Raw genomic sequence first — 12,678 nt, 5'->3', positions numbered from 1 at the left:
CACAAACCCGAGCACGGCCAAAGAAACAACATCTTCTCATCAACAGCCTATCTCTACTCGCCCCAACTACTCGGCGTCCCACTCATCTCAAACACAATCCTCGCACTCCCCACAATCTCCCCATGCCTCAACACCGGACTCCTCACCTCCCTTCCATCAACCGACAACCCCTTCACATAAGGCTTCTCCACTGCTCCAGGCGCCTCAATAGTCAACGTATGCTCCTCTCCCCCAACACCCCCCGTCGCCACGCCCTTGGGAAACCTCAACACGACCTTCTCAAACCACGGACTCCCCACGACATACTCATCACCCGCCGGATTGACGGGGTAGAACCCCAGCGCAGAGAAGACATACCACGCACTCATCTGTCCGAGATCTTCATTCCCACTCAGTCCCGCCGACGTAGCATTATAATTCGCATACGCAATCTCCCTCGTCAAGTTCTGCGTCGAGGCGGGATATCCGATCACAGAGTACAAGTACGGAGCGTGATGCGAGGGTTCGTTCGAGTGGTCGTTATGGCCGCCTTGGAAGTACTCGTCCAGCTTCGCCTTCATCTTGTCTTTCCCGCCCATGAGGTTCGCGAGGCCGAGCGGGTCGTGCATGACGTTGAAGGTGTAGATCCAGTCGTCGCCCTCGGCCCAGCCTTGTTCGGAGCCCGCCCAGGTGCCGTTGTCGTTCTTCGCTTCCATGAAGCCTGTGTCGTGGTTGTAGATTTTGTCGTAGTTCATGCTGCGGTTGTAAAGTTCCTGGGCGGTGGCATTGTCGCCTGCGTGCTCTGCTACGACGGCTGCGGCGTGGTCGTCGAAGGCGTAGTCCAGCGTTCGACTTCCACTCTCGCTCCACCGATCATTCGCTACGTACCCCTTCTCCAGATACGTCGTCAAACCAGCTCTTACTTCATCCGGTGTCTCGCCCTCACGGTCATAATACAGCAATTCCGTATCATTGATAGGAGGAACGTACGCATTCTTCCTGACCCCCTCCCACGCCTTGCCCACATCAAAAGACTTAAACCCCCTCGCAAGAGCATTCGCAATCACAGCATCAACATGCGTCCCAATCATGATATTCGTCTCCACGACGTTCGCCCACATGGGCAATCGTCCCGCCCATTCATAAATCTGCACCAGCGAACGCATCATACCATTGACGCGCTCCGGGGCGAAGAGCGTCAACAAGCTATGCTCCGCCCGGAACGTATCCCAGATCGACCAGGATTGATAATACACATCTGGAGAGACGTGCACGCTATCCGTGTATCCCGAGTAAAACGTCCGTGGCGAATTGGGGTTCTTCGACGTGGGTTCTGAGAAATCTGAGGGATATTGCAGGGCGTGGAAGAGGCCTGTGTACCAGATTGTGCGTGGGTCGTGGTCTGCGTCCGTCTGATTGTAGCCTTCGATCGTGACTCTGCCCAGCTTTTCCAGCCATGCTTGCTTCAAATTTTCGACGGCTTGGTCGAAGGATAGGGATTGGGGGGCTTCGATGTCCAGATTCTTCCGCGCCTGCTCCACGCTCACGAACGAGACTCCAGTCCTCATCTCTACTCTTCGGGCATTTGAGAACGTCACGTACGCACTCAGTTCCTCGCCTTTCCCAGTCTTCGCCCCTTTCTTCAATTCTCCTCCATTAGCAACACCAAACGACTCGAACGGCTCCGAGAACCTCGAGACGAAGTACCCCGAGAACCCAGGCGCTTTCAACGGACCGAGCAGATAATCCTGTCGTTGATTATTACTCCCAGAGATCTCCCTCCTCGAAGGATCAATCTCAATATGTCCCGTCCAATTCTTCCTCGTCGCCTGGATCAAGACGTAAGGATCCCTCGAATCGTCGAAATCGAACCGCATATGTCCGACGTGGGAGCTGGCCGTCATAGCCACCGTGATCTCATTCTTGCTCACGGCCTTCTGGACGTCGTGTACAGGCAAGATCGAGAATTCATCCTCCTCCTCCTCAGCCTTACCACTCGAACGCACACCCACACCCCCATCCCACCTCCTCCTATCCCGTCCATTCGCCCCCTCCATCACCACCTCCGGCACAGGCTGCGCGCCCCCAGGAACCGGAGAATAAATACTCTCCGTCAAATTCGCCCCGGCCTCCGTCGTCTCCGCCTCCATCCTCACCTCATAAACATACGCCTCACTCCTCTCCTCCGCCTTCCCGAACCTATGCGCCCGCTCCTCAAATAGCGCTTTAACCTCCCCAACCCCCGGATTCACCACCACCTGTCCGCTCTCCCCCATCCAAATCGCCGGCTGGTGCGTCGCTTGGAAGCCGTGGATGGATGTGTCCAGGTCGTTGTAGGGCGCTTGGGAGATGAAGTTCTAAGACGACATTAATCAAAACCCCACTTCTTCTTCTCTTCTTCTTGCCACAAAGACATTTCTCATGAACTCACCTCTCGTGTCTGAGCCGTCCACCTCGTCATCCCAAACGGCATGCCCACACTAGGCACCATACCCCCATTCCCATTCGGCGTGATCCCATACGTGCCAATCTTCGGATTCACAAACTCCAAGACACCCACATTATCATGCCAATTTGCACTCCCACCCCCACTCGCACTCGCACTCCCATTCTTTACTCCCCAGCCCCAACCCCATCCCGATCCACCACCACCATTCCAATCCCAAGCAAAAACCTCTCCAAACCCACCAGCGACGACGAGCCAGGATCCTACGAGGAGAAAAACGCCCATTGTGAGGGAGAGGGTGAGGAGGCGTTGGGTCGTGGAGTGGGAGAGGAGGCAGGGAGCCATGTTCCCATATTTTCGGGACGCCTTTTATCTCAGAGAAGAGAGATGGGTCCACTGCTCTAGCACGACGGGAGGAGGCGGCTTACTGGAGCAGGCAAGCAGGTAAGGTAGAGTAGTAGTGAGATGCGGGTGGTGGGTGATCAGCAATTGCGGAGTGCCGTGGAGAGGTGAGAGAGAGAGGTGCGGGGATGAATAGGGCGTGAGGTGAGGTGACATCGTGAGAATCCTTCCGCCATTTGGAGGAAAAGCGTCATGTTCTTTTTAGGCAGTCACAAATCTGATAGAGCCATATATGTTCGACGATGATGGAAAGAGAAGGAGGACACATGTTCCATAGGAGAGTGAGTGGTAATGTGCAGATGAGCGGGATGTTATCCTCGAAAGAAATGCCACATCTTCAAAGACTGTAGTTCCAATCCAAGGTCGCCGACAAGAGGCAACTCGGGAGGCCTGACCCTCAATAATCACCCACCAGAGAGAACAGAAAACAAGATTTAGAAATCTTTCATCATCTCCTCAAAATTGATCTTATCCATCATCTACACTACACTTCCTTCCCATCCCATCCCTACCATCATCCCATCCCATGACACCCCATCCACGATGAATGTGATCCCCATTGTTCGCCCCATCACCAATCTCTAATAGAACAGAATCTATAAACATTAATAATAGGGGTGATTTTGCTGGGAGGACCTTCGGGCGATCTCTCCTTCACAAAAAAACAATCAATCAATTCCATCGTCTGCGCTTGGTTTTTAATGCAAATGCAATTGCCTCAATGGGCCGTGACTCTTCCCGCGCGCGAAGCCCGTCGCTGCTGCTGGGAAACGTGTGGTATGTGGTTGCTTGGTTCTTCTTCTTCTTTGGTCATGCATGTCATGCCCCTGGTGTTTTCTGTGTTTGCGTTGAATTCGTCATGTAACATGGCTCGTGAGAGCTCTGGCTTGCGTGCGTGCATGCGATCTATGTCAATGGCTGCTTGACGTCCTGGACACCACGTCGAACGACGTCTTCCAGCCTCCATCGTGGCGGAATAATTGCCGGATTGCCACCGGCTTCGAGACAAGAGCGGATCTCGACCTCCTTCTCGTTGGTCAAACCGTCGTGGAGAGGTTCTTGTCCACCGGCGATACCAGAGCTGAACTTCAACTGCAAAACGTCTCCAGCTTGATCGCAAGCGGCCAGTAATCTATCCAGGTCGTCTTTGGTATGTGCTGCGCTGACGCAGAACCGTGCTCGTGAGGAGATGAGAGGCGTGGCAGGGTACCCGACAACGACCACGGCAATCTTGCGCTTGAGCATCTCGTGGGAGAAGGCTGGGATCTTGGCTGGATGGTAGAGCAGAAGTGGAATGATGGGACTGTCGTCATGGCCGTAGACAATGAATCCGAGTCGCTTCAATCCGAGTCGCAAGTATCGGCTGTTGAATGCAAGACGCTGCAAACGCTCCTCACCCTGGCCTGGAGCCAGCTCGCCAGCAATGATGCGGAGAGATGAGCTGATCTGGCTGAGGACGGCTGGGGTTGGACATTCGCCAAAGATGGTACCAGCGTTGTTGATGCGAATCTTGTCGATCAAAGCCTTGCTGCTAGCAATGTAGCCACCGTTTGCACCGAAAGACTTGGTGAAGGTACCCATGAGGATGTCAATCTCTGACGGGTTGATGCCGAAGTAGTCGCAGACACCACGGCCACGAGGCCCAAGAGCACCGATCGAGTGCGCCTCGTCAACGTAAAGTCCAAACTTGTACTTCTTCTTCAGCGCGATCAGACCTGGCAGGTTGCACATGGTACCCTCCATACTGTAAAGACCTTCAACTGCGACAAGAATCTTCCTCCACGGTCGGTGAGTTCTTGGCTGGCCTTGCGAGATCCTCTCGCGAAGCAGCTTTTCCAGGGCGACCATGTCGTTGTGTTTGAACATGTCAATGACAGCACCGCTCAACCGTGCACCGAATCGGATCGAAGAATGATTGAGCTGATCGGAGATCAAGAGGCAGCCCTTGCCGACAAGTGCAGGGAAGATGGTGGCATTGGTAACGAAGCCCATGGAGTAGATCGAGGCCGCTTCCTTGCCGACGAATTCCGCGACCTGGCTTTCAACCTCGCGGTGCAGCTCTGACGTTCCAGAATCCGCGCGAGGTGAGCAAAACGAGATGCCGTACTTCTTGACGCTGGCTTCCGCTGCCTCGGCGCACTCGCCCTCTGATTGCGCAAAACCAAGGTAATTGTATGACGACATGTTGAGGGTTTGGGTGGTGGTGCCTGTAAGTCTGAAAGACAGGTTGAAGTCGTCGCTCTGGCGGTCCAAAAGCGTGATGAAACGACCTGGCACACCTGTCACTGGCCTCCTGAAGACATCGTTGATTCGCAGCTGCAGTCGTCTGATATAGAAGTTGTCAAAATCAGAGTTCAATGGAGCGTAGCCGTCTTGCTCTCGCAGCTGCTTGTAATGATCCGGCTTGAACCTCTTCCCGAAGAAATCTCGCACATGCCCGAAGATGATCAGGATCAAGTAGGAGATGTAGGTTGTGATGAGGTAGTAGTATGGCGGCTCGTCTTCAATGGGTTCGGGGAACTCATCGCCCACAAATCTGGAAGAGTATAGATGTTGCTTCGAGCCCAGAGGTCCGAATGCCGCATGTTGCTTCGCAATCCGCCGCGCCTCTGCAGGTGTGGGTGGGGAGAAGAGCGTCAATGGCTCGGCCTTCTCCATCTTGCTCTTCTCACCCGTTGCGGTCGTCAGGTTGATCGTCGGCAGGCTGAGGGTGGGGATCTGCGGGCTCGGTGGTCGGAAGTTTGGTATTTGCGGCGGTTCTAGCTTGAACTGCTGTTGTTGCGGTTCGGGTGTCAAGAGGATCTTGGCAGTCTTGGGATTGCTGTTGGTAAAGGGCAGAGAGAACTTGGGCCGCGGGATGCGGATTCCCTGCTTGTTCGGAGTGGTCTCGCGAGTTTCGATGCGAATGGGCTCCTTTTCGGACAGGATGGCGGTGTCCGGGGAGGATGTGGGTGACGAGGCGAAGGGGTTGAGGGCGCGGATGGCAGGCATGGCGTCTGTGTGGAGGGAGATTATGATTAGTTTTGGAGGTTTATAGCAGCGCAGCTCGAGCTGGCGGTTGTATCATGCAGGCGGTATGAAGAGGGCCGCGACGAGGTGGCGTAAGCAAATGGCAGCGCTGAGGTGTGGTGGGAGTGTAGTGGTGTGTGTGGTGCAGGCGTGGCAAGGAGCGAATGGCCACGTGCAAGCGAGGCGAGGAGTGGCAGCAGGTAGGGAGCGGTCGTCGGTAGGTCGTAGGTCGAGCAGTAGCAGCAGCAGCAGCAGCAGCGGTACAGGCAGGCCGGCGGTTCAAATGCAGCGCTGTGTCTGGCGGCGGTGATGTCAAAAGAGGCTTTGGCGTCTTGTTTGCGTGCAGCTCCGGACGCTGCGGCTAGGTCAACGACGTGCCCTGTTCCGCCGCATCCGACGAATCTCAGCTGGTGTATCGCTGACGTGCCGCCGCCCGAACGAGTCCTGCACGGGATCCTCGATGATGTCCAGTCCGGTCCAATGCTGCTGTTGCGGTCGTTGATATTGTGTTTGTCGCTACCACTCGCTCGCGCTGGCGGTGAACGTGGCTGCCGTGCTGCTGGTTCCTTGGGCTCGGGAGTTTGACGAGAGGGTGCAACGAACAAGGGGGCTCAGCTTTGCGCTGACTGTCAAGACGTACCTCTACGACCGCATTCCCCAGCGCCGTGCTCCGCCAGAAATTCCTCGCACTCTTCCCTCTCCAGAAATGCTGACTGTCGCGTGATGTTCCTCGTGGCTCGTTGCTCGACGCGCGCTGCCCAAGATGCCCAGCCGCTCAGTCAGCTCTCGTCCGCTCCGGTCTTCGTAGAAAATAATGACGCAGCAAGACTGGCAACAAGCTTCCCCGACTCCCTTTCCCTTCCTCAAACTCAATTCCCGCGACACCGAAACAAGACAACGACCAAGTTCACAATCGCAGAGTTGGATGTATCGATTCAAGAAAGAGGCATTGAGAGGAGGGACTAGGATCGGAAGGTCATCAAGAAAAGCGCACTACCTCGTTGCTCGCTAGCCCAAACGGCTGTCTGCCTCTTGGCCCAACAGCAATTTCCGACACTTGATTAGGGACCCAACCTCTTCTCCACTGGCCCTCCCATTTTCTACTCAAATCTCAGGGGCTCCCCTCTGGCGTGTGCGCCTCCCAAGCGAGCACCTGCACTGAACGTAGGGCTGCATGGCAAGGGTTGATGTTGGTTTGTTTTTATTATGAAGGATTTGTGCGCGACGTGAACGCCTTGTGCACCATCGACATGTCAAGTTTCCACCGACGCCCGACGATCTTCTGCAAAGGAATTGAGTGGCGAAGGAAGAAAAATGCATTACACCAACATTGAGCGGACACCGAGGCTCGACCATTCGGACCCTGGCTTCACTACCACAGGGCAATTATCAATAATCACGATGAAGAAGTATCGTGTTTAGTATCATAACAATGGCTACCTTCAGCAATACAGCGACTCCTTTGCGTTTGGTATCCAGCCATTCTCATCCTGCCAGAACAATACCAACCATACCCACCCCCTCTCAAGTATCGCCAAACACGGCTGTCGTCCTGCAATAAAAATGTCGTACAACCTCGCACAACCGTTCGCGCACAGCAACATGGTCGCCACGTCGCACGACGCCATGCGCACATCAGCATCCAGACGCGAGTTGAGTGCACAAGGCGCAGGTCGTGTACGACGCCCTTCGCAATGCATTGCAATGTGCTACAAGGCGAGGTGAGTTAGTGAGATTCACTGAGGCAAGTATTCAAAGCTTCCATGGTGCCTTTCGAACAGTTCGTTCAGTCTTGACATCTCTGATATCAAAGAATAAGGTAGTCATAGCCACGCCGACCCACGAGCTATAATCCCAAGAAAGAAAGAAGTAGTGAGAAGCATTACTCATACAAGTCATAACCCCATCACTTCCCTCCACCTCACACTCCCCACTCAAAAATACCCTCGTTCCCTCTCCCTCTCCCTTTCTCTCTCCCTATCCCTCCGTCCACCCCTCCTCTCATCAACAACATAACCCCTCTCCCTCTCCCTCTCCCTCTCCCTCCTCTCCCCATAATACCTCCTCCTCCTCCCCCCGTTAAAATCCGCCACCCCATACTCCTCCCCAGCAGGATACTGCGCAATCGCCCTCGGCCTCTCCCGCTCCGCATATGGAGTCCCAAGATAGTCATCTCTGGCATTCCCATTCCAGGTATTCCCATGGTGGAGCAAAGGTCGCGAACCACCATGTCGGCGCGGCGATGAGCCGCCGTTCGGGGAGTTGGGGTAGCGCAGTCCGAGACCTGTTGCGTCGCTGCGTCGACGGAGGGGTTGGGGGCCGTAGTCGATGCGTTGGTGGCGGGGGTTGTTGATGTGCGGTTCGAGGACGACTTGGGCTGCGCTGCGGCGGTGGTATTCTCTTGGGTAGGCGTTGTAGCCGGAGTCGCGACGGGAGTGATACTGTTTGTGAGATGCTCTTCTCCCCAAAGACCCGTTCGGTCCCTCCATCATGACAGCACTGAGAGGTGGTGAGGACGGCGGCGTGAACGACCCTCCGGACGGTGCACTCCAGAGATCATCCCCATCGCGGAAGGAGTCCGCCGAGGAAGGAGGTGTGTCGCGGAGATTCCAGTCTTCGACTTTATTGATAATATCATTGATCCTCTCCTCGCGATCCTCAAGACGGTCTTGGATATCGTCAAGCTTACGCTCGAGTCGTTGCGAGTCGAGCTGTTGACGACGTTCCGAGGAGTAGCGTCGGCGACGTTCTTGCTCTTCGCGGGACCTGGAGCGAGAGTGTCGGCCGTTGGGCGTCATTGCGCGGGTTTGGAAGTGGTTTTGGCGTTGGTCGGCCATGCTTGGGGGTATGTCGAAGGCGCCGGGGGAGTTGAATTGCGGGTTGGGTTGGAAGGGGTTGCCATCGTGAGGGAGAGGGCCGTGATGTTGTTGCTGTTGGCCGGGTGGAGGTGGCCATGCACCGACAGGGATTGCGCCTGGTGGCATATGTTGCTGATCATGATGACCTTGGTGATGCTGCTGGTGGCCATGAGGCGGTGGCGGAACCTCAACGATTGGCACATCCTGATGATGATGACCGTGCCCAGCGTCAGGAAAGGGACCTGGCATAAAACCTCCAGGCGGTCCATCCCACAGGTCATCCTCCTCATCACGGTCCTTCTTTTTCTTCTCCTTCTTCTTCTCCTTTACCGGCTCCGCGAGATCAATAATCTCACTCTGCTGATACAGACTCGCCCCCGTAGCAGTAGTGGCAACCCTCTGACCAGAAGTCGTAGCATTCCGATCCTGGCGCTTGAGGATAACCATGATCTTGACAACCTCTATAGTCCGTGTTCGCCAGACTTTCTTAGTCTCCTTCCACAAGCCTTCCAGCACCCACTCGGCATCTTTGTTCTTCTCCTCCAGTTGACGTTTGGCGATGAGTCGAGTGATGACGCCTTGCTGGCTTCCAGACAGCCTTGACAACGCGGTCATCGGTCCCATCCTGTCCTCAATGCGGACTTTCTGGCAAATCCTAGCTAGTTTGGAGTCTGCGAATGGAAGAGGACGACGACCAACTCTGGACCAGCTGGGCTTCTCTCCCACTTGGTCCGGAGGAGCTTTCTCGAGCATAAAGCCCTCATACTGAACCTCAACAGGGGCATTCTTCTTCTTGCCGTCTTTGTTCTTCTTGGTGCTATTGCTCCGCTGTGGTCCATGGCCACAGTCCCCGCCGAAATCATCAGAGTCAAGACCACCCGTGTCAAACTGCGGGAAAGGATCAAATCCCTGCCCTTGGGGGAAGCCAGGAGGGGGTGGCATTTGTGCCATTGTTGATTTGCTAGCTAGACACTCAAATGGCTGGGAATGAGACAAGATCTTCGAAGATGTGATCAAAGGCACAGACGTGACTCGGGTTGCCGATAGAACGAGGCGGCTGGTTGCCTTTCTTAAGCGCGATGCGGCTCAAGTAAGTGAGTCAAGGCAGCCGGAGTGATGAGAGTGGAAAGAGAGTTTGCGAGTGGCGGGGGGAAGGAAGGTCAGGGTAGATGAATGCTTTGCCTGGACTCACAAGAAGAACTGAAGTTGCCTTGTCGAGGAGTGCAACCTCCGCCCCGTTGCATGGTGGAGCTATCGCCCTTCACAGCCCGTGCCACCACTACGATTTGAAAGCAAGCTTCGCGGACTGCAATCGATGCGATTATTGCATGTAGTATGAAGAGGCCGCCCGGATGAGGTGCATGGGGCGTTCGGCGTCGAAGGCCTGGGGCATTCCCAAGGCCAATGCGAACCACAAGGCAACCAGGGTATGAAGGCAACCAGACATGCAGCCGAGTTCAGCTTCGACAGCTGGCGATCTTTGTTCATTGTGTCGAGCCCAGAGCTTGTACGACCCCGCAGATGATGGCGGTGTTTTTCACAGCCTGTGCGATTCATAGTTGGGAGGGCGTGGTACAGAAGTGCCTGTCATACATCGCCAGCTGCTCTCAAGATGCAGGTAGCCGGGTTGGAAGACTTCCACCATTGATTCGGGAGGCCAATGAATAATCGATCCGACTTGCAGCTCCTGGCCGGAAGGCCAGTGTCTCCGTCAGATAAGGCCGTCCTCCGGCTGAAGGCAGCGGGATCGCTACGCCCCGTTCACACCCTTTGTTCGCTTTCGAGCTGTGGTGCCGCAGAGTATGTTTGTCTCAGATGGCGCATCAGGGCGAGGTACGTGGTCGATCAGGTGCTCTTGTGATCCAGGCAAACATCAGGGTACGTTGAAATAGGGTGTGCATTGCCTGCCGAACCGGCGCACTCCTTATAAGTGAAAGATACGATGCTTCTGCGCCGTCTCTCTCCTTCAACCAATTCCACCGCGGTGGAGCAGATTTCCTGCATCACCAGCATGGCCGCCAAACTGTTCTGTGCTTCAAGACGATGCGAGTCAACTGGGAGGCAACCGAGAGGTTCGAGGGGCGCAGCGCAGCCATGAGCATGCAGAAGCCCCGCTTGTGCGCTGGCAGGTCCTGCACGCCATGCGTTAGCAAGAAGGATGTTGCAAGAGCAAGACACATCTGGCGTCCACATCGGCGCAGCTGATGGTATCCTCAGGCCTTGACAGGTTCGACGGACGCGTGTTGCAGCTGACAGGCAAACACTTCGCAATGCAGCTGTACCGAGCGACAAGACAACGAAGCATACTGGCCGCCGAGGAGACCGACACCTTGGCCATTGGGCCGATATTTCTGTGCGTCGTCATCCGGGCGTCGATGGGTTCATCAAGAGGCGGTCATCTGCTCTGGGAAAGATACGTCTCCTGCAATGTTGGATCGTCAGAGGGCGTATGACTGGTGCTCGTCGCTATATCGAGTGAGAGGTCGTTGCCGGCAGCTCCTGGATGGAACACGGTAGTTCGTGAGCCCGTCAGCATCAGGACTGAAGTCTTCCCTGGATTGTACGACGGCGGCATGACCGAGGCGGCCTCAGGTACTGGTGCTGGGCATTGTGGTCGTTGTGCTCGATTCGGCGTGCGTCGGGGCAACCACACTTGATGCTCATGCATGCTTGCGACAGCTTCTACGCCTTCGCACGTCACAGCGTGTGTACAAAAGTCGCCCACTGCGCAGCCACAGAGCGCAGCGTGAGCGCATTAGAGTTTGAACGTAACTTAGCCTCCGTTGACGGGCCGCTGATCTCGGCCAATAGTACTGTCTCAAGCATCGAACGCGTCGGTGAGCGCCTCCAAGGAGCGCGTCGAAGTCGAACGACGCGACGGAAAGAAACTCGAAATTTGAACATCCATTAGCGTCCGTCTACGGGCCGCTAAATTTAACCAATGAAAGCGTCTGCACTAGCGCGTCAAGAAAACACGTCGGGAAAGCACAAATGGCAGAAAAAGAGCGCGTCGAAGTGAAGCACGCGTCGGAGAGAGCACTTCAATTTTGGACATCCCTTAGCTTCCGTGCACGGGTCGTTACTTCTGGCCAATCAATTGATCTCGCCCGTCGTTCCAGGACAGCGCTTTGAGAGCGCTTCGGCAACGCATTGAAGTTCAGTCATTGCCATAGCCATAGCGGAAGGCTTCGACGCTGGTGACATGGAGCTGGCCTTAATATATCCGATGGAGCGTTACCAAAGGATCGCTTGGATGGACGCAAGGTGGAGTATGATCTTTTCTATTCACCCCCAATGTCATCAGCATGGGCTTGACAGACTTTGTCTCTAGGAGGCCAAAAGTCCTCCCATGCCTTGACTGACGTTGAATGGGTGGTCCAAGTATGTGATTTCTCATTTCTATTCCTTCCACGTCATTTACTATGTAGGGCGTTTCCGTCCACTTCTGTCCCCTTTCCCGTCTCAAGAGGACCTTGGTCCATACACACAACTAAATCCTCTTCCCACCTCAAACTGAGGCCATTCTCCCCATCATCATCCAGCTCATACAAACCGCTATCCTCCATACACCCAACCGCTCACAACACTCGCAACGAGCCACACCAAAATCCCGGCCTCGCCCTTTGACGACGCAGCTGCGGCATTTGTACCGCCACTCCGCGAGGAGCTCGCGGGTGCAGGCTGACTCGATTGTGCGGCCGGATTAGCGGCGTTTACGGTCATGACTGAGGGTAAAAAGTACCAACAAACTAAAACGTACCTCCGGAGAGTTTTGCCAGTAGAAGCAACCAGATGCGTCAAGACTAACGACATCAAGGCATACTCCTTGGTTCGGTGGCTTGCTGTTGAAGACGCGAGATACACACAGCCAGCCACCCGATCCCAAGACGATCCGTTGCACAAGTTTGATAAAAGTAGGCGAGAAGGTCGTGCTAATGGGGGTGCTCATTGTTCTCGCGCCTCGGAAACAACATTTTTTTGCAG

The 12,678-nt window shown here is 55.1% G+C and overlaps 3 protein-coding genes across 3 annotated transcripts; all 3 read right to left on the bottom strand.

Annotated features, from left to right (window-relative positions):
- Window positions 1–53: 53 nt before the first annotated feature.
- Window positions 54–2,770, bottom strand: M409DRAFT_67361 (glycoside hydrolase family 92 protein; the record flags this gene model as incomplete). Its single annotated transcript, XM_033817364.1, has 2 exons — window positions 54–2,336; window positions 2,411–2,770. The coding sequence occupies 2 exons, from the start codon at window positions 2,768–2,770 to the stop codon at window positions 54–56; spliced, it is 2,643 nt and encodes an 880-aa protein (XP_033665943.1).
- Window positions 2,771–3,733: 963 nt separating this feature from the next.
- M409DRAFT_24439 (uncharacterized protein) lies at window positions 3,734–5,818 on the bottom strand (the record flags this gene model as incomplete). Its single annotated transcript, XM_033807242.1, has 1 exon — window positions 3,734–5,818. The coding sequence occupies one exon, from the start codon at window positions 5,816–5,818 to the stop codon at window positions 3,734–3,736; it is 2,085 nt and encodes a 694-aa protein (XP_033665942.1).
- Window positions 5,819–7,770: 1,952 nt separating this feature from the next.
- On the bottom strand, window positions 7,771–9,645 carry M409DRAFT_24438 (uncharacterized protein; the record flags this gene model as incomplete). Its single annotated transcript, XM_033807241.1, has 1 exon — window positions 7,771–9,645. One exon carries the CDS (start codon window positions 9,643–9,645, stop codon window positions 7,771–7,773), a length of 1,875 nt encoding a protein of 624 aa, XP_033665941.1.
- Window positions 9,646–12,678: the final 3,033 nt, after the last annotated feature.

This window comes from Zasmidium cellare (assembly GCF_010093935.1).
Source record: "Zasmidium cellare ATCC 36951 unplaced genomic scaffold M409scaffold_23, whole genome shotgun sequence".
NCBI classification, from domain to species: Eukaryota; Fungi; Ascomycota; class Dothideomycetes; order Mycosphaerellales; family Mycosphaerellaceae; genus Zasmidium; species Zasmidium cellare.
This window is presented reverse-complemented; position numbering and strand designations above follow the sequence as displayed.